The sequence below is a fragment of the Mauremys reevesii genome, linkage group 13 (assembly GCF_016161935.1).
Source record: "Mauremys reevesii isolate NIE-2019 linkage group 13, ASM1616193v1, whole genome shotgun sequence".
Taxonomy (NCBI): domain Eukaryota; kingdom Metazoa; phylum Chordata; order Testudines; family Geoemydidae; genus Mauremys; species Mauremys reevesii.
Genome location: NC_052635.1, coordinates 17,976,025 through 18,002,400, shown reverse-complemented (window position 1 = coordinate 18,002,400; position 26,376 = coordinate 17,976,025). Strand labels below are relative to the sequence as shown.

Below are 26,376 nucleotides of genomic sequence, written 5' to 3'. Positions count from 1 at the left end.
AACTTACTATCTTTTTTTGATGAGATTACAAGTTTGTTTGATAAAGGTAACAATGTTGATGTAAAATACTTAGACTTCTGCAAGGTGTTTGACTTCGTACCACACAATGTTTTGATTAAAAAACTAGAACAATATAAAATTAGTACGGCACATATTATATTGATTCAAATCTGGCTAACTGATGATCTCAAAATGTAATTGTAAATTGTAAATCATCAAACAGATGTGTTTCCAATGGGGTCCTTCAGGGATCTAATCTTGCCCCTTCATACTTAACATTTTAACAATGACCTGGAAGAAAGCATAAAATCATCACAGATACAAGTTTGCAGACGTCACAAAAACTAGGGGAGTGGTAAATAATGAAGAGGACAGATCATTAATAGAGAGCAATCTGGATCACTTAGTGGGAGCAAGCAAACAGTATGTATTTTAATACAGCTAAATATTAATGTATACATGGTAGAATAAAAAAATTAGGCCATACTTACAGGATGGGGGACTCTGAAAAAGATTTGGGTGTTGTGCATGGATGAGACGATGGTGTAGAGAGGAGGGGTTAACGTTCATTAGGAACTGGGGAAACTTCTGGGATGGGAGAAGCCTATACAGGAGAGATGGGCTCCACCTAAACCAAAGTGGAACCAGACTGCTGGCACTAAACATTAAAAAGGTTGTAGAGCAGTTTTTAAACTAGGAGATGGGGGAAAGCCGACTGCTGCAGAGGAGCGTGTGGATCGGACACAGACTTCTCTTAGGGGAGAGTCTGATGATAGAGAATCTCCAGGTTATAGTCAGGAGCAGAGGACTGAAAAGTATAATGTAAGGGCCGGATCAGATGATAAACAGTCACATAAAAAAGAATCTGGCACATCAGAAAAAGGCAGGCTAATAAACAGGGACAAGTTTTTAAAGTGCTTGTACACAAATGCCAGAAGTCTATAATAAGATGGGTGAACTAGAGTGCCTTGTGATAAAGGAGGATATAGATATAATAGGCATCACAGAAACCTGGTGGACTGAGAGCAATCAATGGGACACAATCATTCCGGGGTACAAAATATATCGGAAGGACAGAACAGGTCGTGCAGGGGGAGGAGTGGCACTATATGTGAAAGAAAGTGTAGATTCAAATGAAGTAAAAATCTTAAGCGAATCCACATGTTCCATAGAGTCTCTATGGATAGAAATTTCATGCTCTAGTAAAAATATAATATTAGGGATCTATTATCGACCACCTGACCAGGACAGTAATAGTGATGATGAAATGCTAAGGGAAATTAGAGAGGCTATCAAAATTAAGAACACAATAATAGTGGGGGATTTCAATTATCCCCATATTGACTGGGAACATTTCACTTCAGGACGAAATGCGGAGATAAAATTTCTCGATACTTTAAATGACTGCTTCATGGAGCAGCTGGTACGGGAACCCACAAGGGGAGAGGCAACTCTAGATTTAATCCTGAGTGGAGCGCAGGAGCTGGTCCAAGAGGTAACTATAGCAGGACCGCTTGGAAATAGTGTCCATAATACAATAGCATTCAACATCCCTGTGGTGGGAAGAACACCTCAACTGCCCAACACTGTGGCATTTAATTTCAAAAGGGGGAACTATACAAAAATGAGGGGCTTAGTTAGACAAAAGTTAAAAGGTACAGTGACTAAAGTGAAATCCCTGCAAGTTGCATGGGCCCTTTTTAAAGACACCATAATAGAGGCCCAACTTCAATGTATACCCCAAATTAAGAAAAACAGTAAAAGACCTAAAAAAGAGCCACCGTGGCTTAACAACCATGTAAAAGAAGCAGTGAGAGATAAAAAGACTTCCTTTAAAAAGTGGAAGTCAAATCCTAGTGAGGCAAATAGAAAGGAGCACAAACACTGCCAACTTAAGTGCAAGAGTGTAATAAGAAAAGCCAAAGAGGAGTTTGAAGAACAGCTAGCCAAAAACTCCAAAGGTAATAACAAAATGTTTTTTAAGTACATCAGAAGCAGGAAGCCTGCTAAACAACCAGTGGGGCCCCTTGATGATCAAAATACAAAAGGAGCGCTTAAAGACGATAAAGTCATTGCGGAGAAACTAAATGGATTCTTTGCTTCAGTCTTCACGGCTGAGGATGTTAGGGAGATTCCCAAACCTGAGCTGGCTTTTGTAGGTGACAAATCTGAGGAACTGTCACAGATTGAAGTGTCACTAGAGGAGGTTTTGGAATTGATAAACTCAACATTAACAAGTCACCGGGACCAGATGGCATTCACCCAAGAGTTCTGAAAGAACTCAAATGTGAAGTTGCGGAACTATTAACTAAGGTTTGTAACCTGTCCTTTAAATCGGCTTTGGTACCCAATGACTGGAAGTTAGCTAATGTAACGCCAATATTTAAAAAGGGCTCTAGGGGTGAGCCCGGCAATTACAGACCGGTAAGTCTAACGTCGGTACCGGGCAAATTAGTTGAAACAATAGTAAAGAATAAAATTGTCAGACACATAGAAAAACATAAACTCTTGAGCAATAGTCAACATGGTTTCTGTAAAGGGAAATCGTGTCTTACTAATCTATTAGAGTTCTTTGAAGGGGTCAACAAACATGTGGACAAGGGGGATCCGGTGGACATAGTGTACTTAGATTTCCAGAAAGCCTTTGACAAGGTCCCTCACCAAAGGCTCTTATGTAAATTAAGCTGTCATGGGATAAAAGGGAAGGTCCTTTCATGGATTGAGAACTGGTTAAAGGACAGGGAACAAAGGGTAGGAATTAATGGTAAATTCTTAGAATGGAGAGGGGTAACTAGTGGTGTTCCCCAAGGATCAGTCCTCGGACCAATCCTATTCAATTTATTCATAAATGATCTGGACAAAGGGGTAAACAGTGAGGTGGCAAAGTTTGCAGATGATACTAAACTGCTAAAGATAGTTAAGACCAAAGCAGATTGTGAAGAACCTCAAAAAGATCTCACAAAACTAAGTGATTGGGCAACAAAATGGCAAATGAAATTTAATGTGGATAAATGTAAAGTAATGCACGTTGGAAAAAATAACCCCAACTATACATACAACATGATGGGGGCTAATTTAGCTACAACAAGTCAGGAAAAAGATCTTGGAGTCATCGTGGATAGTTCTCTGAAGATGTCCACGCAGCGTGCAGAGGCGGTCAAAAAAGCAAACAGGATGTTAGGAATCATTAAAAAGGGGATAGAGAATAAGACTGAGAATATATTATTGCCCTTATATAAATCCATGGTACGCCCACATCTCGAATACTGTGTACAGATGTGGTCTCCTCACCTCAAAAAAGATATTCTAGCACTAGAAAAGGTTCAGAAAAGGGCAACTAAAATGATTAGGGGTTTAGAGAGGGTCCCATACAAGGAAAGATTAAAGAGGCTAGGACTCTTCAGCTTGGAAAAGAGAAGACTAAGGGGGGACATGATAGAGGTATATAAAATCATGAGTGATGTTGAGAAAGTGGATAAGGAAAAGTTATTTACTTATTCCCATAATACAAGAACTAGGGGTCACCAAATGAAATTAATAGGCAGCAGGTTTAAAACAAATAAAAGGAAGTTCTTCTTCACGCAGCGCATAGTCAACTTGTGGAACTCCTTACCTGAGGAGGTTGTGAAGGCTAGGACTATAACAATGTTTAAAAGGGGACTGGATAAATTCATGGTGGCTAAGTCCATAAATGGCTATTAGCCAGGATGGGTAAGAATGGTGTCCCTAGCCTCTGTTCGTCAGAGGATGGAGATGGATGGCAGGAGAGAGATCACTTGATCATTGCCTGTCAGGTTCACTCCCTCTGGGGCACCTGGCATTGGCCACTGTCGGTAGACAGATACTGGGCTAGATGGACCTTTGGTCTGACCCGGTACGGCCTTTCTTATGTTCTTATCAGCTGAACATGAGCTCCCAGTTCTATGCTGTGCCAAATGGGCTAATGCAATCTTTGGATGCATAAATGGGAATCTCAAGGATGAGTAGCGAGATTATTTGAACTCTGTATTTGGCACTAGTGTGACTGCTGCTGGAATACTGTGTCCAGTTCCGGGATCCACAATTCGAGAAGGATGTTGAAAAGTTGGAGAGGATTCAGAGAAGAACCACAAGAATGATTAAATAATTAGAAAACATGCTTTTATAGTGATAGACTCAATCTATTTATCTTAACAAAGAGAAGGTTAAGGAGTGACTTGATTATAGTCTATACATGCCTACATGGGAAACAAACATTTAATAATCTGCTCTTCAATCTAGCACAGATATAACACTATCCCATACCTGGAAGCAGTAGCTAGACAAATTCATACTGGAAATAAGGCATATATTTTTGACAATGAGAATAGTTAACCAATTTACTAAGAGTCGTGTGGATTCTCTGTCACTGACCATTTTTAAAATCAAGATTTAAAAGCTCTGCTCTAGGAATTATTTTGTGGAAGTTCTATGGCCTGTGTTATTCAGGAGGTCAGACTAGATGATCCCAGTGGTCTCTTCTGGTCTTTGAATCTATGATTCAGTCCATGGACATTGCAAGAACTGGTGGACACCATCCGCTCTCCTAAACAACTGCCTGAGGGTATGTCTATGCTGCCTCTGGGAACAAGCCTTCCAGGCCGTGTGGACAGGCTCATCTATAGGGCTTGTGCTACTGTGCTAAAAATAGCTGTGTAGATGTTGTGGGTGCTTGAGACGCTGAGCTCCAACTCAAGCCGCAGCCTCAAAGTGATGTCTACACTGCTATTTTTAGCATGCTAGTGAAAATCCCACTAAGAAAGTCTGTGGACTTAGGCTGAGAGGCTTGGTCACAGATGCAGTGCAGACATACCCTCAAGGATATAGGTATGCCTTTCTGTGACTGGGGAGGGGGAAAGAAAGAGAGAGAGAGAGAGAGAGAAAGAGGTGTGTCTGTGTCTAAAATACTGAACTATCAGTCCTCAGCTTCTACTAAACGAGGTCCAATAGGAATAACTTCCAGCGTAGGCTTTTCACCCTGAACATTCTTGACTACTCCCATTGCTGGACTTACGTCAGTAACCTTCAGCCTCACCCTCTCAGTCACATCCTATTTCCCTTCTTTTTTCCCCTTTCTGTCTCCTTCTGCTTCTAGGAATCTTTTCCTGTCTCTTCTCAAAATCCATTTGCCATCTGACTTCCCAGAACTAACTCTTACTTCTTTTCCACTTTCCCACGATATGCTGTTTTACTTAGCGTGGATAAGAGTTTTTAACCAAACCTTTTTGTCTTTTGGGGAACCGTGCAAATGGCCTTGATTTATCTTAAAACATTCTGCTCAGCACGCTCCTTATATTTTGCTGGACAAGGTCATTCTCCTTGTTCTTGTAAACCCTGGTTCAGACTAAACTGAGAGTCAAACCAATTTTAACGAACAGTAAAAATCACATCTAACTTGTTTCCCAGATTTAACAGCTTTTCACCAGTTGTTTATTTTGGGCTTTTTTTTAGATGGATGAAGAAGCCTCGATGTGGAGTTCCTGATCATCCCCATATAAGCCATAGCCGAAGGAATAAACGATATGCGTTAACTGGACAAAAATGGAGGCAGAAACATATAACATACAGGTATATTCTAATTTTTTTAAAGAGTGAAGCATAGTTTGACGTAGATTTTATATTGAGCTGTGAAAAGTGAAAATGTCTTTTCATGCATACGGCCTGCTGAACTTTAGAAAAACATGGAAGGTAATTTTTTTCAAAAGTGTCTAAGTGACTTAGTCTAAATCCCATTTCCAAAATTATTTAAGGTATTTCATATGCATATGCATATTCATATGCATATCAGCATCTTTAGGTGCCTTTGTAAATCTGGCCCTTGGCTTAAATGACATAATCAAAAGTGCTACCTAACAATTATTTTTTCCCTACCTGCTTTTTTATTATGTCATTTAAACCCTGAATGCGTTTTAGTGATAGTTTTTCAGAGGTGGTACTGAATATTACAAATGGATGTCTTTTCTTTTTGTTCTGCAAAGCACTCAAAAATGTTTTGTCACTTTAAAATAATAAACAAATGTCTTAATTTTATATTTATTTTTATTTATTTAATATTCTGAGTACGTATCAAGTCCAGAGTCACAATGAATACTGCCAGGAATTTTCTGCAAACATTTTATGACATTTGTATTAAAACTAAATGAAGTATTGAAATCATTGGTTTTAGCTGAAAGGAGTTTCAGTCTAACTTTTACTTTTTACAGGCTACACAAACTTAGTGAAAACATTTATAAAATTATCTATATTGTGTAAGTTCATGATAATGGAACTATAGAAAAATATCTAGTAATTGTTAATGGTGAATTATCATCCAAAGGGGATGCTTCTAATCAAGTCCTGCAGGCATCTGTTCTTGGCATGAAACTTGTTGCTGGTAAAGTTTGCAGATCACAGAAAAATTGGTGGTATGGTAAATAATGATAAAGACAAATCAGACAGAGTATTTTAATACAGTCAGTTGCAAGGTCCTCTATCTAGGAACAAAGAATATAAGTCACACTTACAGGATGGAGGACTATATCGTGGAAAGCAGTGACTTGGAAAAGGACTTAGGAATCATGGTAGAAACCAACTGAACATGAGGTCCCAGTGAAATGCTGTAGCTAAGAGAGCTAATGGGATTCTTGGATGTGTAAGCGGGGGAGTGTCAAGTAGTAGTAGGGAGGGCATATTGCTATTGTATGCAGCATTAGTGAGACCATTCCTGGAATACAGTGTCCAGTTGTGGTGTCCAGGACTTGGAGTGAAGATTAAGAGCTAGTTGTGTTGAGTTTGAGCTGATGGCTAGATATCCACGAGGAGACAGGCTGAGATTTTAATTTTTGGACCGAAGGAGAGATCTGCAATAAAGATGTAGATTTTTAATCCCTGAGCATAGACATGCTTGTTGAATTTGTATTTACTGATGAGATTACCCAGAGATAAGGTGTAGCAGGAGAGGAGAAGAGGACCAAGGAAGGAGCCATGTGGAGCCTTCACAGAAAGCTGGAGGGAGGATGAGGAGGATCCCCCAAAGGATGCACTGAAGGCGTGATTAGAGAGGTAAGAGGAGAACAGCAGAGGGCGGAGTCATAGAAGCCAAGGGAGGACAAGTTTTCCAGAAGAAAAGCATAGGCAACTGTATGAAAGGCAGCTTACAGGTCAAGCAGAATGAGGCGGGAGCACTGGTTCTGAGCTTTGGCCAGGAAGAGGCTATTAGAGACTTTGGCAAGAGTGCTTCTTCTTCAAGTGCTTGCTCATGTCCATTCCATTGTAGGTGTGTGTGCTTGCCACATGCACCAGTGTCGGAAGTTTTTCCCTCAGCGGTATCCGTAGGAGACCAGCTCTGGCACCCTCTGGAGTAGCGCCCATATGGTGCGCGGTATAAGGGGCACCCTTGGCTCCCCCCACCCTCGGTTCCTTCTTACCACAAGTGATGGTGCTGGAACATCTCTTGCTTTGGCAAACCTTCTCATTCTGAATCTATTGAGATGAACTTTTCTCTGTAAATAGTTAAAAGTTGTTAGTAGTTTCCCTTAGTGTAGTTAGTTAGTTAGTCCTGGACAGGACTCAGCCTAGGGAGTACCCACTATACAGGCGGCACCGCCCATTGCATCGTGCCCCAGGGCCAGTGGCCGGACCCTGGTACTCTTGGGGGTTCCCGCAGCCCTTGCAAGGGCTCAGGTCAGCCTCAGGGGCCTCAGATAAACCATCAGCCATGGTCTCCCGCCCACCCCAGACTTCATAACCCTACCTTAGGAGAGTCAACTAGTATGCATTTATTTCATAGATAAACTAACTCAAAAGCTGCACAGCTCAAGTCAAGTTGGGACCAGAATACGAGTCTATAAAATCACCTTATCAGATTTGTCCCACTGCCTTGCAGAATGAGAGTGAAAAATCATGTGGTAAGCTGTACTGTCTGGATCCATTGCTCTAACCACTAGAGCACAGCCTGCTCCCAGAGTCAGGAATAGAACCCAGGGATCCTGAAACCAACATTCCAGTGTTGGCTCACAAACAATTGCATAATCCATTGGGGAACTGTATATTATGCCCCCTTTAGGGACTTGCTCATATAAAGGATAACAGTGTGCTTCTCCTTCTGGTTATTCCAATAGCTTGAGTGGCTGAGGCCTGTTCTATAGATCTGAAAGTTTTGGGTTCAGACCTTGCTGCTGTCCCATGGGGGAAGAAAACATAGTATATGATTGTGTCAGTAAAGACTGCAACTTAATCCATATGCCAAGGGGCTGAACAGATTATACAGGTGTCCACAATACTGGCATTTTCAGACTAATCAAAGATATATTTGACAGCCTTGACAGAATCTTAAGTGTTTTTTTGTATATTATATATATATATATATGACCCCCATCTTAAATTAGCATTTATTTGAGGGGTAGATGCCTCAAGACACTGAGCTACAGAGCCTTTCATATGTAGGTCACCATTTTGAATCCAGCCTCTCCCAGGGGAGTTCTTCACCACTGCACTTGGTACTAGTTGGTAGACTCAGTAGAGAAGCCATGGAAACTTAACTGCCCCTGTGCCTCTGAAAAGCAGGCCTGGCAGTACAGTATCTGGGAGGCTTGCACTGTTGTTGCCATGAACACAAACTGAGGACTACATTTTCCAGGGTTCACAAGCTGGCATCTTTTACCAGCACTAAATCTGGACCATTTTAAAAATGAAGTTTGGGGTTATATACATGTTATTTGTAAATAAACAAATTAGTTCATGAAATATTTTGCATAAAATGTCACACATGGAATTGCACAAAATTTGGCAGCTGTGTCACACTGGTGAGTTTTTACTCACTCAAGTAGTCTCGTAGGTTTCATTTGAATTACTACTATGAGTAAAGAGATCAGTCAGGCTCACCGTAATTTAGTGATAGGTATGCTGCTAGGAAAAAATTTAAGGGCCAGTTTCTTATACATTTTTGCAGGATAATAGCAAACATAAATTTACCTGCAATAATTCACACTTTCAAATTAGACATCTAAGTCCTTAATTTGTGAATGTAATCAGGTATTCAGGGCCTGATGCAACATCCACTGAAGTTAAGGAAGGATTCCTGTTAGCTTCAGTGGGCTTTGGATGAGGGCTAAAACTGACCTAAATTGCGGGTGCAAATAGTTGCAGACACAATTATGTGCCTTCAGAAATGGAGACCCTGTCCAGTTTTGTTTATGTACAAGAATTGCTAGCTGTTGTAATAGGAGGACTTGAATAGGATGTGTGCCTTTAATCAATTCATCTCTTCTTGTTCACACAGTGTACACAACCACACCCCCAAGATTGGAGAGCTTGATACAAGGAGAGCCATTCGTCAGGCATTTGATGTTTGGCAGAGAGTGACGCCACTAACCTTTGAAGAGGTTCCTTATCATGAGGTTAAAAGTGACAGGAAGGAAGCAGATATTATGATATTTTTTGCTTCTGGTTTCCATGGAGACAGTTCTCCATTTGATGGAGAAGGTGGATTCCTAGCCCATGCTTATTTTCCTGGACCAGGAATAGGAGGAGATACTCACTTCGATTCAGATGAGCCATGGACTTTGGGAAATTCTAATCATGATGGTAAGATTGCAGGTCAAATTTTTAAAACAAGAACAAGCTGAATGTAAACTCAACGACAGGCTTTTAGTGGGGGAAATGGCAGGTTAGTGGAGCCCTCTTCTTCCACAGATTGGCCCCAATTAAAAAAAAATGCACTCCATCTTAAATGCACAAGTCCCTGGGGTGTGTGCACAAATTGGAGGCTTATGCACCTTCTCACCTATATGCACATGAATAAATGTATTTAGGAATGAGCAAAAATGTGTGTATACTTAGCTGTGCAGGTCTTTGAAGATTTGGGCCACTATCTCTGCAGAGAAAATTGTCCTTTAGGGGAGGAAGGTGGTATGAGTGCTGAAGAAACAGAGGCAAAGTTGGCATCCCTATCCCAAGCCGACTGAGATGCTGAGTGTGCTCAGCAAAGACAATGATGCAGTTGCTCAGCAGGGAGTGCAGAGGTAAGACAGCAGAAAAAGGTTTCAGTTGCAAGTTTCATAATTTTTTACTTAATTTCTAATTTCCCAAATATTATTTTGGCCTGAAATTTCCCATGTTGAGTTTCAGGCCAGAAGAGAGGGTTTGTTGGCTACTTTAAAGATGCTTGTTGGGAATCAGGAAAACTATATTTTGTATATTAAACAGTGAAGAGATTTTGTGTGCTTTTGGGTTTTATCTTCCCTTCCAATAACCCCAAACACTTGCTTTTTTATTTTCAGACCTTTTCTTCAGTGGGAACATGGGTCTTTCACAAGTTTGAAAAAGAGTGTTAAGTTATTTTAACTGAATGCTAAATGAGACATAAGACTCCAGTTACAGATCCATATGCATGGAGAAGATCATGGATTCAGAACAATTCCTAGAAAAAAATGCATTGTCAAGATAAAGTTATGCTTGTAAATAAAGATTAGTTAATTTTAAACACTATTAGAGCATTGTAGCTTAAAAGAAACATGTTTAATACCAGGAATTTGGAGTTCTGTGAAGGGTCATCACCATGGTATCAAAGTGCTTGAGTTAAGGTGTAATGTCCCCTCGGTGCAGGATCTGTTCGCCTTTAAAGGGTAGTCTGTTCCTTCCTTATTGTGTCACTCAGTTGGTATTCCCCTTCAGTGTAGGCCCTCTCTTTTGGTATGTTTTCTTCATAAGTGCTGTTGCCAGAGTTTGGAGAAATTTCACCATGGTAGGGGCTTTCTCCCCTGTGGCTGAATGTTATCCCTTTCATTGTAGATGATGTCCTTCAGCTGGGATATTATTACCTTTTGCTTCTAGATTTGTTTCCTAAAGCGTGTTCTTTGTAATTAGTGTTGTCTCCATCCTGATGGCAGGGTTGGCTGTTCATTTTGGAACTGAAATAGACTCACCAAAACAATAAAACCCTACCAGCAGTAGGTCAGTAGCAAAGCTCTCTTTCTATATTGTGCTTTTCTACATAAAAAGGGAAAGATTTTAGAATAGCTGCTGCCAATTTTATGATTTTTAAATATCCTAAAACAGACAGACAAAGTGGGCTACTCAGTAAAAAGCAGAGCTACATAGACTAATGAATATCTAAGACATTCTACCCCGATGGGAATGTTTTTTAACACAACTATATAGAAAACTCAGGCAAACTATATCTCAAATGTTTGTTTATCCTTACTGTGAAGCATTGATGTTTGCAGAACTGTTATTCATTGAATGACATCAGCAGTGCAGGGCACTGAAATTGACATTGTAGATCCTGCTAAAAGCTCTCAAAATATTTCTGGCATGTGAGACTATTCTCTGTATATGATATTGATCCTTTCTTAACACTGACTACAGGAGGAACCCATTTAGTCCATGTAGTATTGTTAAGCTAGTGCCCATGAGCCTGGTTTAATAACTGTTTTTGGCTGGCGTACCTGTAGCTTTTTTGCTTTTCACCTGTCTCACCCTCAACAGTTTTGGCAAGTTGACAGTAACATGCAATTGTTGTCCAACCAGAAGAAATGTGGGGAACTCTTCAATAAGAGTGCAAACTGTGTTTCAAATTCAGTAAAGAAAGAAAACAGGAGTACTTGTGGCACCTTAAAGACTAACAAATTTATTTAAGCATGAGCTTTCGTGAGCTACAGCTCACTTCTTCGGATGCATAGAATGGAACACACAGACAGGGGATATTTATACATACAGAGAACATGAAAAGGTGGAAGTATGCATACCAACAGGCAGAGTCTAATCAATTGAGATGAGCTATCGTTAGCAGGAGGAAAAAAACTTTTTGAAGTGATAACCTTCTATGGGCCATCTTAATTATCACTTCCTCCTGCTAACGATAGCTCATCTCAATTGATTAGACTCTGCCTGTTGGTATGCATACTTCCACCTTTTCATGTTCTCTGTATGTATAAATATCCCCTGTCTGTGTGTTCCATTCTATGCATCCGAAGAAGTGAGCTGTAGCTCACGAAAGCTCATGCTTAAATAAATTTGTTAGTCTTTAAGGTGCCACAAGTACTCCTGTTTTTTTTGCGGATACAGACTAACATGGCTGCTACTCTGAAACCAGTAAAGAAAGAATTAGTCATTTCTGAATAGATGACATTCCATGTGAAGAACACAAGACTTCTTTGGTTTTTCTCACAGGACACAAGAACCGTGGTCCATTTTAATTAATTAGTTATTCTGGCACACCAGGACAGCTAAACATTTAATGCAGTTTCTGGATATTTCACTTGCTAGGTGTAGGGGTTGTCAGACAGATACCAGATTCTGGCCACTATGGCTAAGCATTTAAGTCCATTCAGAACATGAGTCCCTCAAAAAACCCAGTAAAAATCCACACAGAAGTGCTTCCATGTTTTCTCAGATCATGACTGTGAATATTGGGGTGCCCAGTATATTCTTTACCCTCTAACATGAAGATCAAGCCTTCTTCTCAATAGCATGAGCCAACCTAGGCCATCAAAAGTGACTGAATATTTTCCTTCATGGTCACCATTCCATATTGTGTAACATGAGGCTTTAGAGTCATAAAACCGGAGGGAAATATACATTGTTCATCTTATTATTTTATCATGTGTTTATCTTGATGTCAGCCCTTCCCATTCACACTGAAAAGTGACAACATAATTAAGAATTGTATTTGGCAAGTTAAAAAAACTGAAGTGAAGAGGCATACTGTGGTAAGTCCCTAACACAAGGGTGGTTTAGCATTTTCCAGTGTTAAGCTGTTTTATGGGCTGCTGTTTTTCCTTAATTTGATGGCAACATACTACAACGAGGGTACACTGGGCTCAAACCAAAATATAGTTGTTTAATCATATTGATCTTACATTTTTATTACTGATTATTTCCTTATTATTAGTGTTAGTGTTGCGGTTATAGGACTACTGCCCTCTGTCCCATTTCTGATTTCTCTGAGTTAATCCAGTTCAAGTCTTGAGGTGGAATCTCATGATTCTTCTTCGAGTAGTGTCTCTGTGGGTGCACCACTGTAGGTGTGCTTGCGTTCTTACGCTGCTGATCGGAGAACATCACTAGCAGTGTCCATGAGGCCCGGCTAGTTAGTGTGTGCGGGCTAACCCCCCTCAGTTACTTCTCAACCACTCCTGGCTAGAGACAGAGCTAGTCACAGTCCATTACCATCATTTTCTCTTTTTGCATTTCTATAGTTAGTCTCCTTGTACTTAGTTGTAGTTTTGACTCCTTTCTTATCAGCAGGCACAACTGTGATACCACATATCAGGCTTCTCATGTGAACATGTGGTTCAGCTCAGAGACAGACTGGACAAACCCCTGTCACTATCCATCAGGGTCAAAAACTCCTTAGACTGGTGGAAGGACCCAGCCAATGTTTGCAAAGGGATCCCCTTCTCACACCCTCCCCCCATCATTGCTTCTCACCACCGACGCATCACTCATGGCGGGGCACGCCTCTAAACAGCCTCATGACACAAGGCAGGTGGTAATCCATGGAGATATCTCTTTACATCAACCTCCTCAAGCTAAGGGTGGTCAGGAAAGCCTGCGCCCATTTCCTCCTGCTGATCAAAGGATCACACATGAGATCCTAAGAGACAACATTAGCCTCTATGTACTACATCAATTGACAAGGGGGAGCCAGGCTGCCCTCCGACTGTGTAGAGCTGATAAGATTGTGGAACTGCTGTTTCTCCTATGATGTGTCACTGTCTGCAGCTTACATGCCAGGCACACAAAATTTGATAATGGACAGTCTCAGTCACAAATTCACATACAATCACGAGTGAAAGATAGACCTGGCAGTACTTCACAATCTATCCAGGCAATGAGGGACACCGTCCACAGACCTGTTTACCACACATCTGAACAAGAAATGTCTATGCTACTGCTCCAGAGCAAGGATAGGACAACACTCCCTGGGTGATGTTGTCCTGGGACAGGGACCTTCTCTATGCCTTTCCTCCCTTTCTCCTACTGTTGATGGCCCTATTGAAAATAAAAAGAGAAGGAGCACACATCATACTGATTGCTGCCACTTAGCCGAGATAACCTAGTACCCTTCCCTGTCACAGCTTGTGATGTGCCCGCCAATCTCTCTCCAATCCAATCCTCTTCTCGCAGAACAAAGGCGTACCCTATATCCCAACCTGGGATTCTTCGTCTCAAGGCATGGCTCCTTCAGGGTTCCAACTCCTAGAGAACTCCTGTTCGAAGTAGGTACAAGATGTATTTACTACACAGTAGAAAGTCCATGACATGCTGTACTTAGGTCCAGGTTTCGCATTTGGTGTACCTCCCAACAAATCTCCCTGACATCCACGGCCCTTCCAAAGATCTTAGACTATATAATAACCCTAAAAAAATCAGGACTATCTCTCAGCTCTCTCAGAGTCTGTCTGGTGGCTACAGCAGCCTTCTGTCAGCCAGTAGAGGGATACTTGGTGCTATCACACCTGACCACTAAAAGATTCCTCAGGAGTATAGTAAATCTTTCCCCCAACCTGTGTTCCCTCTAAGCTGCATGGTCGCACAGCCACCCAGGAGTGAATCAAGTGCCGTGCACTTGACTAGCAGAGCCACACACATCTGGTAGTGTGCGTTCAGGTGCCCCAACCCCTGCTGCTCTGCAGTCACGTTGCTCCTGCCCTCTGCCTTGGAGCCCTTGGCCAGCTGCTCCCAGGACCCTCCCACTTGCTGTGCAGAGCTGAGGGGAGGGGGCACTGATGTCAGGGAGTCCCCCTGCAAAGGTTCTAAACAGGCATAATGGTTTTGTATGAGGATGGTTAGGCTGTTGGGGCTAAAACGCAGGTGAGAGCCATGTGAAGTCTGCAGTGTAGACATACTCTTAGACAGCACTAGGGGCTTTTCTAAGTTACAGGAGCCTCCAGAGGCCATCTTATGGGCCACTGCACTTCCCAGAAAATCCATAGTGCATCCCTACCCTGACATGCCTACGTAGCCCCCAGACTAGCCCCAATGCTGGGACTTGTGAGGGGGCCCTTGGGAGGCAGCCAAACAGCTATCTTGCACAGTACCTTTGCCAAAGGAATCCTCCCTTGGTTTTGAGAGCCCCTTTTTGTTGCTCTAGCCCTTTAAAGTGGAGTAATGGGGATGGAGTGCAGGGGAGGAGTTTCTCTATTATGCCATAGCTCTTTGTTGAAGACAAATTGTGATCCAAAGGAAATTATTGGGAGTTTTAGGGACTGCATTGCTGTATTTTCAGTACCTTTGCTTAAGACTTTTTGCTGATAAATATTTGAATAAATCACAATTGATCTGACTTTTAAGGAAACAAAAAATCTATATTCAGATGTGGTCAATAGAGGGAATACTTGCTGGACTCTCTAAACCAAGAAAAATATTACATATCCCAAAAAGGGTGGGTTTTTTATTTGTTTGTTTTAAATCACACTGTTCTTTGAATACATGTCAGTGGATCCCAGCCTAGGTGCACATGTGTCTCGTACGTGCAGGACTAGATTTTTTTGGCCAGCAGTGTCTGATGGTGTCACAGCTGCACCCTGTGCCTCTTCATGCCACTGTAAGAGGCCATAAAGGGTTTAGTGGACCAGCCATAAAGGGTGGGGTGGCTGAGCCCCTTAGTCAGTTCCCAGATCCTTCTGACCACCTGTGACAGCGAATTGGAACCTAGGAGTGTCCAATCACCTGATAGAACTCTAGCAAGCTTTTTTCTAGGTAAACCTCTGAAAATCTTCAGAACACTTTTCAGCACTTACCTTTATGTATTTGCATCATAAAATCCCAAATTGGATTGAAATCCATCAAACAGACACCTTGTACCGATGTCCACCCCACATACAGTACCCCCTGTATAACATGGCGGAATCTAAGGAGGGATTTAATCCTTGTCCATCCTCTGGCAGACTCATCTAGAGCAGGAGGGATAGCTCAGTGGTTTGAGCATTGGCCTGCTAAACCCAGGGTTGTGAGTTCAATCCTTGAGGGGACCATTTAGGGATTTGGGGAGTGGTCCTGCATTGAGCAGGGGGTTGCACTAGATGACCTCCTGAGGTCCCTTCCCACATCTCTAGCAGGTGTTCCAGCTGCTTGTCGTTCTCAGCTGAGACCAGGAATTCACGACTGAAGCTCCATCTCTCAAAGCAGTTGATGAGGTTGACATTTGACCCAGAAATCCTGGGACTGAGCTCTCCAATACTGTGGAAACCGACACTATCCCAGCATACCATCAAGCATCCAGGCTGCATCCAAGACTGTGTCAGGGAAATAACTGCAGAGCAAACCACTGGCACCATCTGGAGCTTCAACATTGGCTGTGGCACCAGAGTCGCTTCAGCCTTGATATTGAGAGAGGCTGCTCAAGCATCACAGCAGGTTGAAAACAGACAATCAGAGCACCAAGGTCGGGCCTCTAAGAAGAGATCAGTGTCCTCCCACACTTGGAGACATAAGAAGACTTCCAAGGAAAAGTCCTCCAACACTCACAAGGCATCACCTGGTGAGGAGCAGCCTGTAGTGCAGCACACTCCATTGGTGCTAGGACCAGCACTGGAATCATTGGTGCTAGCATCCATATCACTGGTACTGACAATTATCTCATCCTCTGGACTGGCACGGGATAGGACACTATGGCCAATGAGACAAACTGTGAGAATGGTTTTGACATAGATATGCCTGTGAAGACGGACCTTGGCACAGAGGGAGAGCTCCCATCAGCACTGCCTATAGAAGAGAAACATTCTTCATCCACAGGACACACTTTCTCCCTAGCATTGAACGGGGAGCCATCTCTTATATGGTCCCTGTCCCGCACTGCCAGGCTGGAAGAACCTTTTGTCCCATGGGCCAACATGCAGCACCTGTATCATTATGGAGTTATTTGGAACAACAGACTAGAGCTCCCAGGAGCTGCCTGCCCACAACACGGAAGAGGAGATCCCCCCTCTCCTGCAGCAATGTTGTTGAGACCCAGACACCCAGTTACCAGGAGGAGCAAGAACCTGAGGTGCAGACACGTCAGCATCCCATTTCATGACCCCTCCAGCCTTTATTCCTCATCACCAGATGAGGCCATTACCTCGGCACTGGAACCGTCACCAGCACTGAACACTGTGACAAAGTTCCTCCTCTACCTTGGTGGGTCTTGCGCTTATTGGCAGATTTGCTCACCTCAGTGATCTTCCCCACAGTCTGGGTCAACTCCTCCTGTGTCTGATCAGGAGTTGGGAGGTTTGGGGGGAACCCGGGCCCGCCCTCTACTCCGGGTTCCAGCCAGGGCCGTGTGGATTGCAGCTGTCTATAGTACCTCCTGTAACAGCTGCATGACAGCTACAACTCCCTGGGCTACTTCCCCATGGCCTCCTCCAAACACCTTCTTTATCCTCACCACAGGACCTTCCTCCTGGTGTCTGATAACGCTTGTACTCCTTAGTCCTCCAGCAGCACACCCTCTCACTCTCAGCTCCTTGTGCCTCTTGCTCCCAGCTCCTCACACGCACTTCCTCTCCTTTTTAAACCCAGGTGCCCTGATTAGCCTGCCTTGATTGGCTGCAGGTGATCTAATCAGCCTGTCTGCCTTAATTGGTTCTAGCAGGTTCCTGATTACTCTAGAGCAGCCCCTGCTCTGGTCACTCAGGGAACAGAAAACTACTCATCCAGTGACCAGTATATTTGCCCTCTACCAGACTCCTGTACCCCACTGGTTTGAGTCTGTCACAACACATATAAGGCATTTCAAGGCCTCTTATTGAAGATAGCAGACGTCCTTGTTGAAGTGGTGACTTCTGTCATAGTGGAGAAGTCACACAAACTCTTTGATAGTTTGTCTGCTGCAGGCCCGGAATGCATTGCCCTTCTGATAAATGAAGGGCTTCTGGACCCTGCCAAGGCACTATGGCAGACACCAGTTACTGCCCCTCCACATCAAAAAAGGATAAATAAATGCTACATCTGGATTAGAGTATTTTTACTCCCATCGTAATCCTGGATCACAGGTAGTTTCAGCCATATAAAAGAAGTCCCACTCAACCAAGAGTACTCCCAAGGACAAAGATCCAGTCATGTTTTTTGGAGGAAATCATACAGGTTGGCTTCACTTCCACTCAGGATGACTAAGTATCAAGCCCTGTTAGCTAAGTATAATTTCCTCACATGGGCCAGAGTCTTTCCATCAGTTGCAAAGCTTCCCTATAAGGCTAGAAAGGAGATGAAGGACATGGTGCAAAAGGGACAATTGGTAGGGAAGATGTCCTTTCAGGTGCTATGGACGCTGCTGATACTGCATCCAGAACCATGGCCATGGCTGTGACCATGAGGAGGGCATCATGGTTCTAGGCCTCTGGTATTCCCCATAAAGTTCAGGCCACCATCAAAGAGCTGCCATTTGAAGGATTGGAGCTATTTAGTGAAAAAACAGATACCATGTTACACTTCCTCAGACTCTATCTCAGTCCTGAGATCCTTAGGCATATTCACATCTCCAGCATCTCAAAAAAGTACTGCCCACAGCATCATCAGCAGAATCAACAGATGCCCTCATACCATAGACATCTGGACCGTCAACCTAAGAAATGGCTTCATTACAGCAGAGGGCATCAGCCCTCTAACCACTCAACGTCACACCCTGCTTACTCCTCATGGCAGCAGGTTTAACACATCAGCTGAGAGCTACATTAGAAGCAGTCACTCTAATATGCTCTTCAGAAACTGCCTTGCTCCATCCAGCACATGGTTGGACATTACCCCAGACAAATGGCTGTTAGACACTACTACCCATGGGTACACCCAGGGCCGGCTCCAGACCCCAGCGCGCCAAGCAGGCACGTGGGGCGGCATTGTCCCGGCAGGGCGGCATTTGGCTCTGGCGGACCTTCCGCAGTCATGCCTGCGGGAGGTCCACCGGAGCTCCGGGAGGAGCGGACCTGCCGCAGGCATGACTGCGGAGGGTCCCCTCTTCCCGCGGCTCCGCTTGAGCTCCCGCAGGCATGACTGCGGCGGGTGCGCTGGTCCCGCGACTCGGACGGAGCTCCCGCAGGCATGCCTGCGGATGCTCCATCGGAGCCGCGGAACCAGCGCACCCGCCGCAGACACTTCTGCCCCGGCCGCGGGACCGGGGAAGGGCGGCGAGCGCGCTGCCCTGCTTGGGGCGGCATAATTTCTAGAGCCGCCCCTGGGTACACCATCCAGTTTCTTTCCTCCCTCCTTTCTTCCCCTTTCCTCATTCCTCTTCAGAGACCCTTCTCACAAGGGCCTTTTATAAGCAGAAGTGGCCTTGTTGCTCCAAAAACAGGAACATTAGAAGTTCCACAGGAATACAGGGGAAGCAGATGCTTCTCAGAAACCAAGATGTGGCGGTCCAAGCCTAGTGGTTGGAGCAGTGGCAGTCAGATTTAGTGGTCAGTGTGGTGTCAGCTGGGCCAGGAACCAGAGCCAAAGGTCGGAGCTGGATTCAGGCATCAAGATCAGGTTCAAAACAAAGCAAAATACAGCTGGGAGCTAAGCTGGAGCAAGAGATGGGCTGAAGCAACAAATCCTTTAAATGTACAGAAAGGGTTCCCTTTGAAGTCCCCTTCCTAGCCATGTAAGAGATGGGCTGGGATGCTCATTTGGGTAACCTCAAGATACAAGGTGGGAGATCCTCAGACGACTTGCAAATCATAGATTCCAAGGCCAGAAGGGAACATTGTGATCATCTAGTCTGACCTCCAGTATAGCACAGACCACAGAACAAAATAATTCCTATATAAACATCCAATCTTGATTTAAAAATGGTCAGTGATGGTGAATCCACCACGATCCTTGGTAAATTGTTCCAATGTTTAATTACCCTCACTATCAAAAATATAAGCCCTATGTCCAGCCTGAGTTTGTCTAGCTTCAACTTCCAGCCAGTGGATCTTGTCAGACTTTTCTCTGCTAGACTGAAGAGCCTGTTATTAAATATTTGTTTATCATGTAGGTACATATAGACTGTAATCAAGTCACCTCTTAACCTTCTCTTTGTTAAGCTAAATAGATTCTCACTGTTAGGCATGTTTTCTAATCGTTTAATCATTTTCATGACTGGAACCCTACCCAATTTAAATTCCATATAACATCTTAGAGCTGAAAGCCACCAGGATATCCGTTATAGCTTTTCAGCTTGTTCTCAAGGACTCAGTAGTGCATATCATAATAGACAACACATCGGTGATGCAGTACAGCAGCAAACAGGGCGGCACTCAGTTATGTTGGGAAGCCACTAAATTCTGGGAATTGTGCCAGTTGAATACAGTAAGCCGAGTGGCCTTTCGCCTCCCAGGATCAACAACAGTGATGCATGGTTCCTAAGCAGGAACAACATGTTTAATCATGAGTGGTCATTATGGGACACCATATTACACCCCATCTTTCAGATGTGGCAGAACTTGGCTGTAGATGTTTTTGCATCAGCATAGAATGCCAAATCCAAGGTGTTCTGCTCCAAGGGAGCATGAGTGCTGAATCCCAACTGCACACATTTCTCCTCCATTGGTCCAAAGGTCTCCCCAGTTTGCTGATCCCCAGGACAATAGCCAGAATCAGTCAAGATAGAGCCACAGTGATTGTGGTAGCGATTTCTTTTCAACAGTTGTCAAAGTGGATCACTCAGTGTATCTCCACCTGTAACCACCCTTCCTACAAATATCAGAACACACTGCACCAGAGCTCAGATGACAACTTTGGCCTGTTTCACAAATGTACCAGTTGCTGGGATCAGTAAGGCAGCTACTTAGAATAACCCAATTACCTTTGTGAAGCACTATGCACTTGGCATAGTAGCCAGAGCATCAGCTAGTTTCAGAGGGGCTGTTAATTTGGTTACTGTTCTACTCTTATGGCTGACTCTTCTCCCACCTCCAAGGAGGATACTGCTCATCAGTCACCTAGAGTGGGATCCACACTGACACTTACTTGAAGAAGAAGAAGAAAATACGATTACTTACCCTACAGTAACTGTGGTTCTTGGAGTGATGATGTCAATGTGGATCCCAGACTGTTCTCCTTCCCATCTACCACAGGGTTTGAAGTGTGAGAGAACTGAGGGAGGGGGTGGGGCTACCCCACCCTTTATATCCTGGTATGGGAGCATGCTGAGGCACAGAGTGCAAGCGCAAACCTGTCAGGCACCACTAGCTAAAAACTCTAGTCTCGTGTGTGTGATGTGCATGTGCACCTAGAATGGGGTTCAACATCTTGAAAAGTTACTGTATGATGAGTAACCATATTTTGTTGCAGGGAGATTTAAATACTAATTTCAATGCACTCCCAGCCTGAGCCCTCCCCCCTTGCCCCCCAACCCTCTGCACCAGCCCTGAGCCCCCTCCCACACTCTGAACCTCTTGGCCCCATCCCTGACACACATCATCTCTTTGCTAACAGTTTCCTCAAACCTGCTTCCTATGAGCATTGCTTGACAAGCACTCATGTGTGGAATATACATGGAGACCAGCACTCGAAGAAGTGGAAGTTACTTACTGTAACTGGAGGTTCTTTGAGATGTGTGGTCTCTATCTGTATTCCACTATCCACCCTCTGCTTCAGATCCTGTTGGATTTGCAGTAAGAAGAGGAATGGGAGAGGCATCCAACTGCACTGCTTCATATAATCTCAGGAGCCGGAGGAGAGCTACTGCACATATGCCAGCCAATGGATACTGCTTGGAAGAACTTTTGGACTCAGTGCATGGTGTGCATGTGTACCCACATGTGGAATACAGATTGGGACCACACATCTAGAAGAATCTCCAGTTCTTCGAGTGCTTGCTCATATCCATTCCAGTTAGGTGTGCGCGCGCCGCGTGCACGTTCGTCAGAAGATTTTTACCCTAGCAACATTCAGTGGGTTGGCTGGGCGCCCCCTGGAGTGGCGCCGCTATGGAGCCGGATATATACCCCTGCCGACCCATCCGCCCCTCAGTTCCTTCTTACTGCCCATGATGGTCGTTGGAACTGTGGAGCGCGGCTTCGCTGATCTCCACATCCCTAGCTACTCGTAGTTCTGTACAGTTAATTGTATTATAGTTCAAAGTTTTATAGTTACATTTAGTATTAGTTGTTGTATTGATAGTTAGTGTATATAGTTAAACGGGGGATCGGGGTTAGCCCCTTTTCCCCACCCCGGTGTGGGCTCATGCCCAAGGCATGCTCGGCGTGCCAGAAGCCGATGCCAGTAGGAGATCCCCACGACTCTTGCCTCAAGTGCCTAGGGGAATCCCACCTTACGGACAAGTGCCGCATCTGCAAGTCCTTTAAACCAAGGACAAAGAAGGAGTGGGACATTAGATTGAAGCAGCTCCTCGTGGAGTCGGCACTCACTCCTGCAGCGTCGGTACCGGGCGCCCAACAGACTGCTTCGGTAAGGAGCGCCCCTTTGGCCCCGTACCGCTCCGGTACCGAGAAGGAGCCCCGGCACCGACCTCTGCCGGCACCGACATCTGCTCGGCACCACTCCCTGTCCCCGAGACCCAGTAAGCAGCAGAGTGCTCCGACTTCTGCAGCGCAACAGAAGGAGCACCCTTCGAAGACGGCTTGCCCGGCACCGTCCTCTGCCGTGGCACCGTCACTCGTGGCACCGCCACCTGCGACTCCGCTGAGCTCGGCACCATCGATTCCGGTCCCACAAGGGCCGTTGAATCCGGTGCCTGACAGCTCCCCAGCTCATGCTGTGGTTGAGCTTGCCCTGCCTTCTACACCGGAGACTTTCTCCATGGCACGGGAGCGCATTGCCATGGCGGAGTTGACGCGGCCTCAACCCCCGGCTCCGCCGGTGCGGGTTATTCAATCAGTGGGGAAACCGACACTGATAAGGCCACCTTCCGTTGCCCCAACGGAGAGGCGTTGTTCAAGATCGAGATCCCACAGACTCTCTCGTTCGCGACGTTCCCGCTCCCGGCGCCGCTCACAGTCCCGGTACCGCTCTCCATCCCGGTACCGGTCGCACTCGCGTCACCGGTCGACATCTCGGTCGCTGACCGGATACTCCCGGTACCGATCCGACTCTTGGCACCGATCTCGGCACCGTGCTTCCCGCAGTCGCTCCAGACGAAGGGACTCGAGGTACCGGTCGACCTCCCGGCACCGATACGGTAGAAGGTCCCGGTCTCCCTCGCGGTACCGTTCCGGCTCACGGTACCGCTCTCCGGCACCGACCCGAGAGCGCACATCCGCATCTGTGGCCCCTCCCTGAGATTTCTCGGCACCGCCGTGGCCCTCCAGACACACGTCGGTGTCTTCTCAGGCCTGTAGTGCATCCTACCACCAAGATAGGGATGCTGACATCCCCAGCCAAGGTCCTCATCACTGGGCCTTCTGGACACCGTGGGCGTACCATGAATCCCAAGGTGCAACACCAGTGCCTCCACGGTCGGTCCCGTCACAACACCGGGCACCGGAGGCGATGATAAGCCGTCCTCCACCTGCGGGCACGGACGAGGCTGCGATTCCAGCGGTGGACACTGAGACTCCACCTGACGCAGAAGATGTTCCGCAAGTACAGGAACCCCTACAGGACCCATTGGTACCGGGCCTCTCCTTGTCCTCCTCGCCTGATGAGGCGGTGGCGGGAACATCCTCCTCGGGCCCCCCACCGATGGATCTCAGGGCCTATCAGGACCTCTTGAGATGAGTGGCCCTGAATATGAGCCTACCGGTGGAAGAGGTCCCTAAGGTAGAGGACCCTGTTGTGGACATCCTCTCAGCTGATGCACCCACTAGGGTAGCCCTGCCTTTTATCCGCACCATCCAATCCAATGCGGATAACATCTGGCAGTCCCCGGCCTCGGTTCCACCTACAGCAAGGGGAGTGGAGAGGAAATATATGGTCCCCTCAAGGGGATACGAATACCTCTACACTCACCCACCTCCTTGCTCGTTAGTGGTTCAGTCGGTGAATGAACGGGAGCGCCATGGCCAACACGCCCCGGCCCCTAAGTCAAAGGAGGCTAGACGCATGGACCTCCTAGGCCGTAAAATATACTCTGCTGGAGGCCTCCAGCTTAGGGTGGCGAACCAGCAAGCCCTCCTAAGCCGGTATAACTTTAACACATGGGTGTCCATGGGGAAGTTCACGGAGCTTCTTCCGCAGGAGTCCCGCCAGGAGTTTACCGCTCTCCTCGAGGAGGGTAAAAAGGTAGCGAGAACCTCCCTCCAGGCTTCTCTGGATGCAGTGGACTCTGCAGCCAGAACTTTGGCGTCAGGCGTGACGATGCGTCGCATCTGTTGGCTCCAAGTGTCCGGCCTTCCCCCTGAAGTGCAACAAACAATTCAGGATCTGCCCTTCGATGGCCACGGCCTTTTCTCAGATAAAACTGACCCCAGACTGCAAAGTCTGAAGGACAATCGCGTTATAATGCGCTCGCTGGATATGCACACACCAGTGACCCAACGCAGGACCTTCCGACCACAGCCACACCGCCCTTGCACCCCACCTAGACCGCGTCAGGACTTTGGCAGACGGCGTGGCAGGGGCAATCGTCGAAGGCAGTCTGGCCCTCAATGAGGCCAAAATCAGGCGCCCCCTAAACCACCAGCGGGGGCTAAACAAAACTTTTGATGGGACGCCCGACGGCAGCCCACCAGTTACTTTCCCGGATCCTTTTCCTCCATTCCTCAACCGTCTCTCTCATTTCCTCCCTGCCTGGTCCCAGCTCACTTCCGACCGCTGGGTCCTGCACATGGTGGAATTGGGATACCACCTCCAGTTTGTTTCAACCCCACCTTCCCACCCTCCCTCCCCGTCCCTCTTCAGGGACCCCTCTCACGAGCAATTCCTCTTACAAGAGGTCCAATCGCTCCTAACTCTAGGAGCCATAGAGGAGGTACCAAAAGACATGAGGGGCAAGGGGTTCTACTCCCGCTACTTCCTAATCCCCAAGGCAAAGGGAGGTCTGCGACCGATCTTAGACCTGCGAGAACTCAACAAATTCATGATAAAGCTGAAGTTCCACATGGTAACCCTGGGGACCATTATTCCCTCCCTGGATCCGGGAGACTGGTATGCCGCCCTCGATATGAAGGACGCGTATTTCCACGTCGCAGTTTACCCGCCGTACAGATGGTACCTCCGTTTTGTGGTCGGCCATCAACATTTTCAGTTTACTGCACTCCCGTTTGGCCTTTCTACAGCTCCGCGTGTGTTCACGAAATGCATGGCCGTAGTCGCCGCCTCCCTCCGCCGTCGTCGCATACACGTATACCCGTACCTCGACGACTGGCTCATTCGAGGAATGTCCCAGTCGCAAGTGTCGCAGCACCTGCGCATAGTCAAAGACCTCTTCGGGAGTCTCGGCCTCATGATCAACGCAGAAAAGTCTACTCTAACACCCACACAGAGACTAGACTTCATCGGAGCAACTCTGGACTCCAATCTGGCCAGAGCCTGCCTCCCACAGTCGTGGTTTCAAGCAGTGGCTTCCATTATTCGAGGTCTTCAGACCTTCCCGACGATGTCGGTACGCAACTGCCTCCGCCTGGTAGGGCACATGGCCTCCTGCACCTTCGTGACCAAGTACGCGAGACTACGCCTCCGCCTCATTCAAACTTGGCTAGCTTCGGTATACAGGCTGCACAGAGACAGCCTGGACTCCGTACTCACCATTCCGCAGGAGGTCCTGGGCTTCCTAACATGGTGGCTGAACCCCACGATAGTTTGCGCGGGGATGCCATTCCACCCACCGCAACCCTCGATGGCCCTAACCACGGACGCATCATCTCTTTGGCCTGCTAAACCCAGGGTTGTGAGTTCAATCCTTCAGGGGGCCACTTAGGGATCTGGGGCAAAAATCTGTCTGGGGATTGGTCCTGCTTTGAGCAGGGGGTTGGACTAGATGACCTCTTGAGGTCCCTTCCAATCCTGATAGTCTGATTCTATGTGGAGTACTGCATAAAGAGCTGCATGGGTTGGGGTGCCCACCTCGAGGGCCTTCACACTCAGGGTCGCTGGTCACCTCAAGAGCTGTCTTTGCACATCAACGTGCGGGAGCTGAGGGCGGTCCGTCTAGCATGCCAAGTGTTTCGAGACCATCTCCAAGGCCGTTGTTTATCAGTATTTATGGACAACACAACGGCCATGTTTTACATAAACTAGCAGGGCGGAGCGCGCTCCTCCCCCCTTTGTCGAGAGGCCGTTCGCCTCTGGGACTTCTGTATAGCCCAATCGATCGACCTGGTAGCGTCCTTTCTCCCTGGAGACCAGAACACTCTGGCGGATCACCTCAGCAGATCCTTCCTGTCTCACAAGTGGTCGATCCGCCCGGACATCATCTATTGGAGGAGAAGATTCAAGGTCTGGAGAAATGAATATCAACCCTGCGTTCCATAAAAGAAAATGAGGATTTCCTGGATAGACGTCAGGATCAGCTTCAGTGGGCACAAT

At 46.1% G+C, this 26,376-nt stretch overlaps 1 protein-coding gene across 1 annotated transcript in view; it reads left to right on the top strand.

The window, feature by feature from the left end:
* The window catches only part of MMP24 (matrix metallopeptidase 24), a 163,199-nt gene that overhangs the window by 35,627 nt on the left and 101,196 nt on the right, over window positions 1–26,376 (top strand). The window contains exons 3-4 of the mRNA XM_039497805.1: window positions 5,470–5,586; window positions 9,278–9,582. Of these exons, the coding sequence (XP_039353739.1) occupies window positions 5,470–5,586; window positions 9,278–9,582 (422 nt within the window). The remainder of the gene's footprint in view (window positions 1–5,469; window positions 5,587–9,277; window positions 9,583–26,376) is intronic.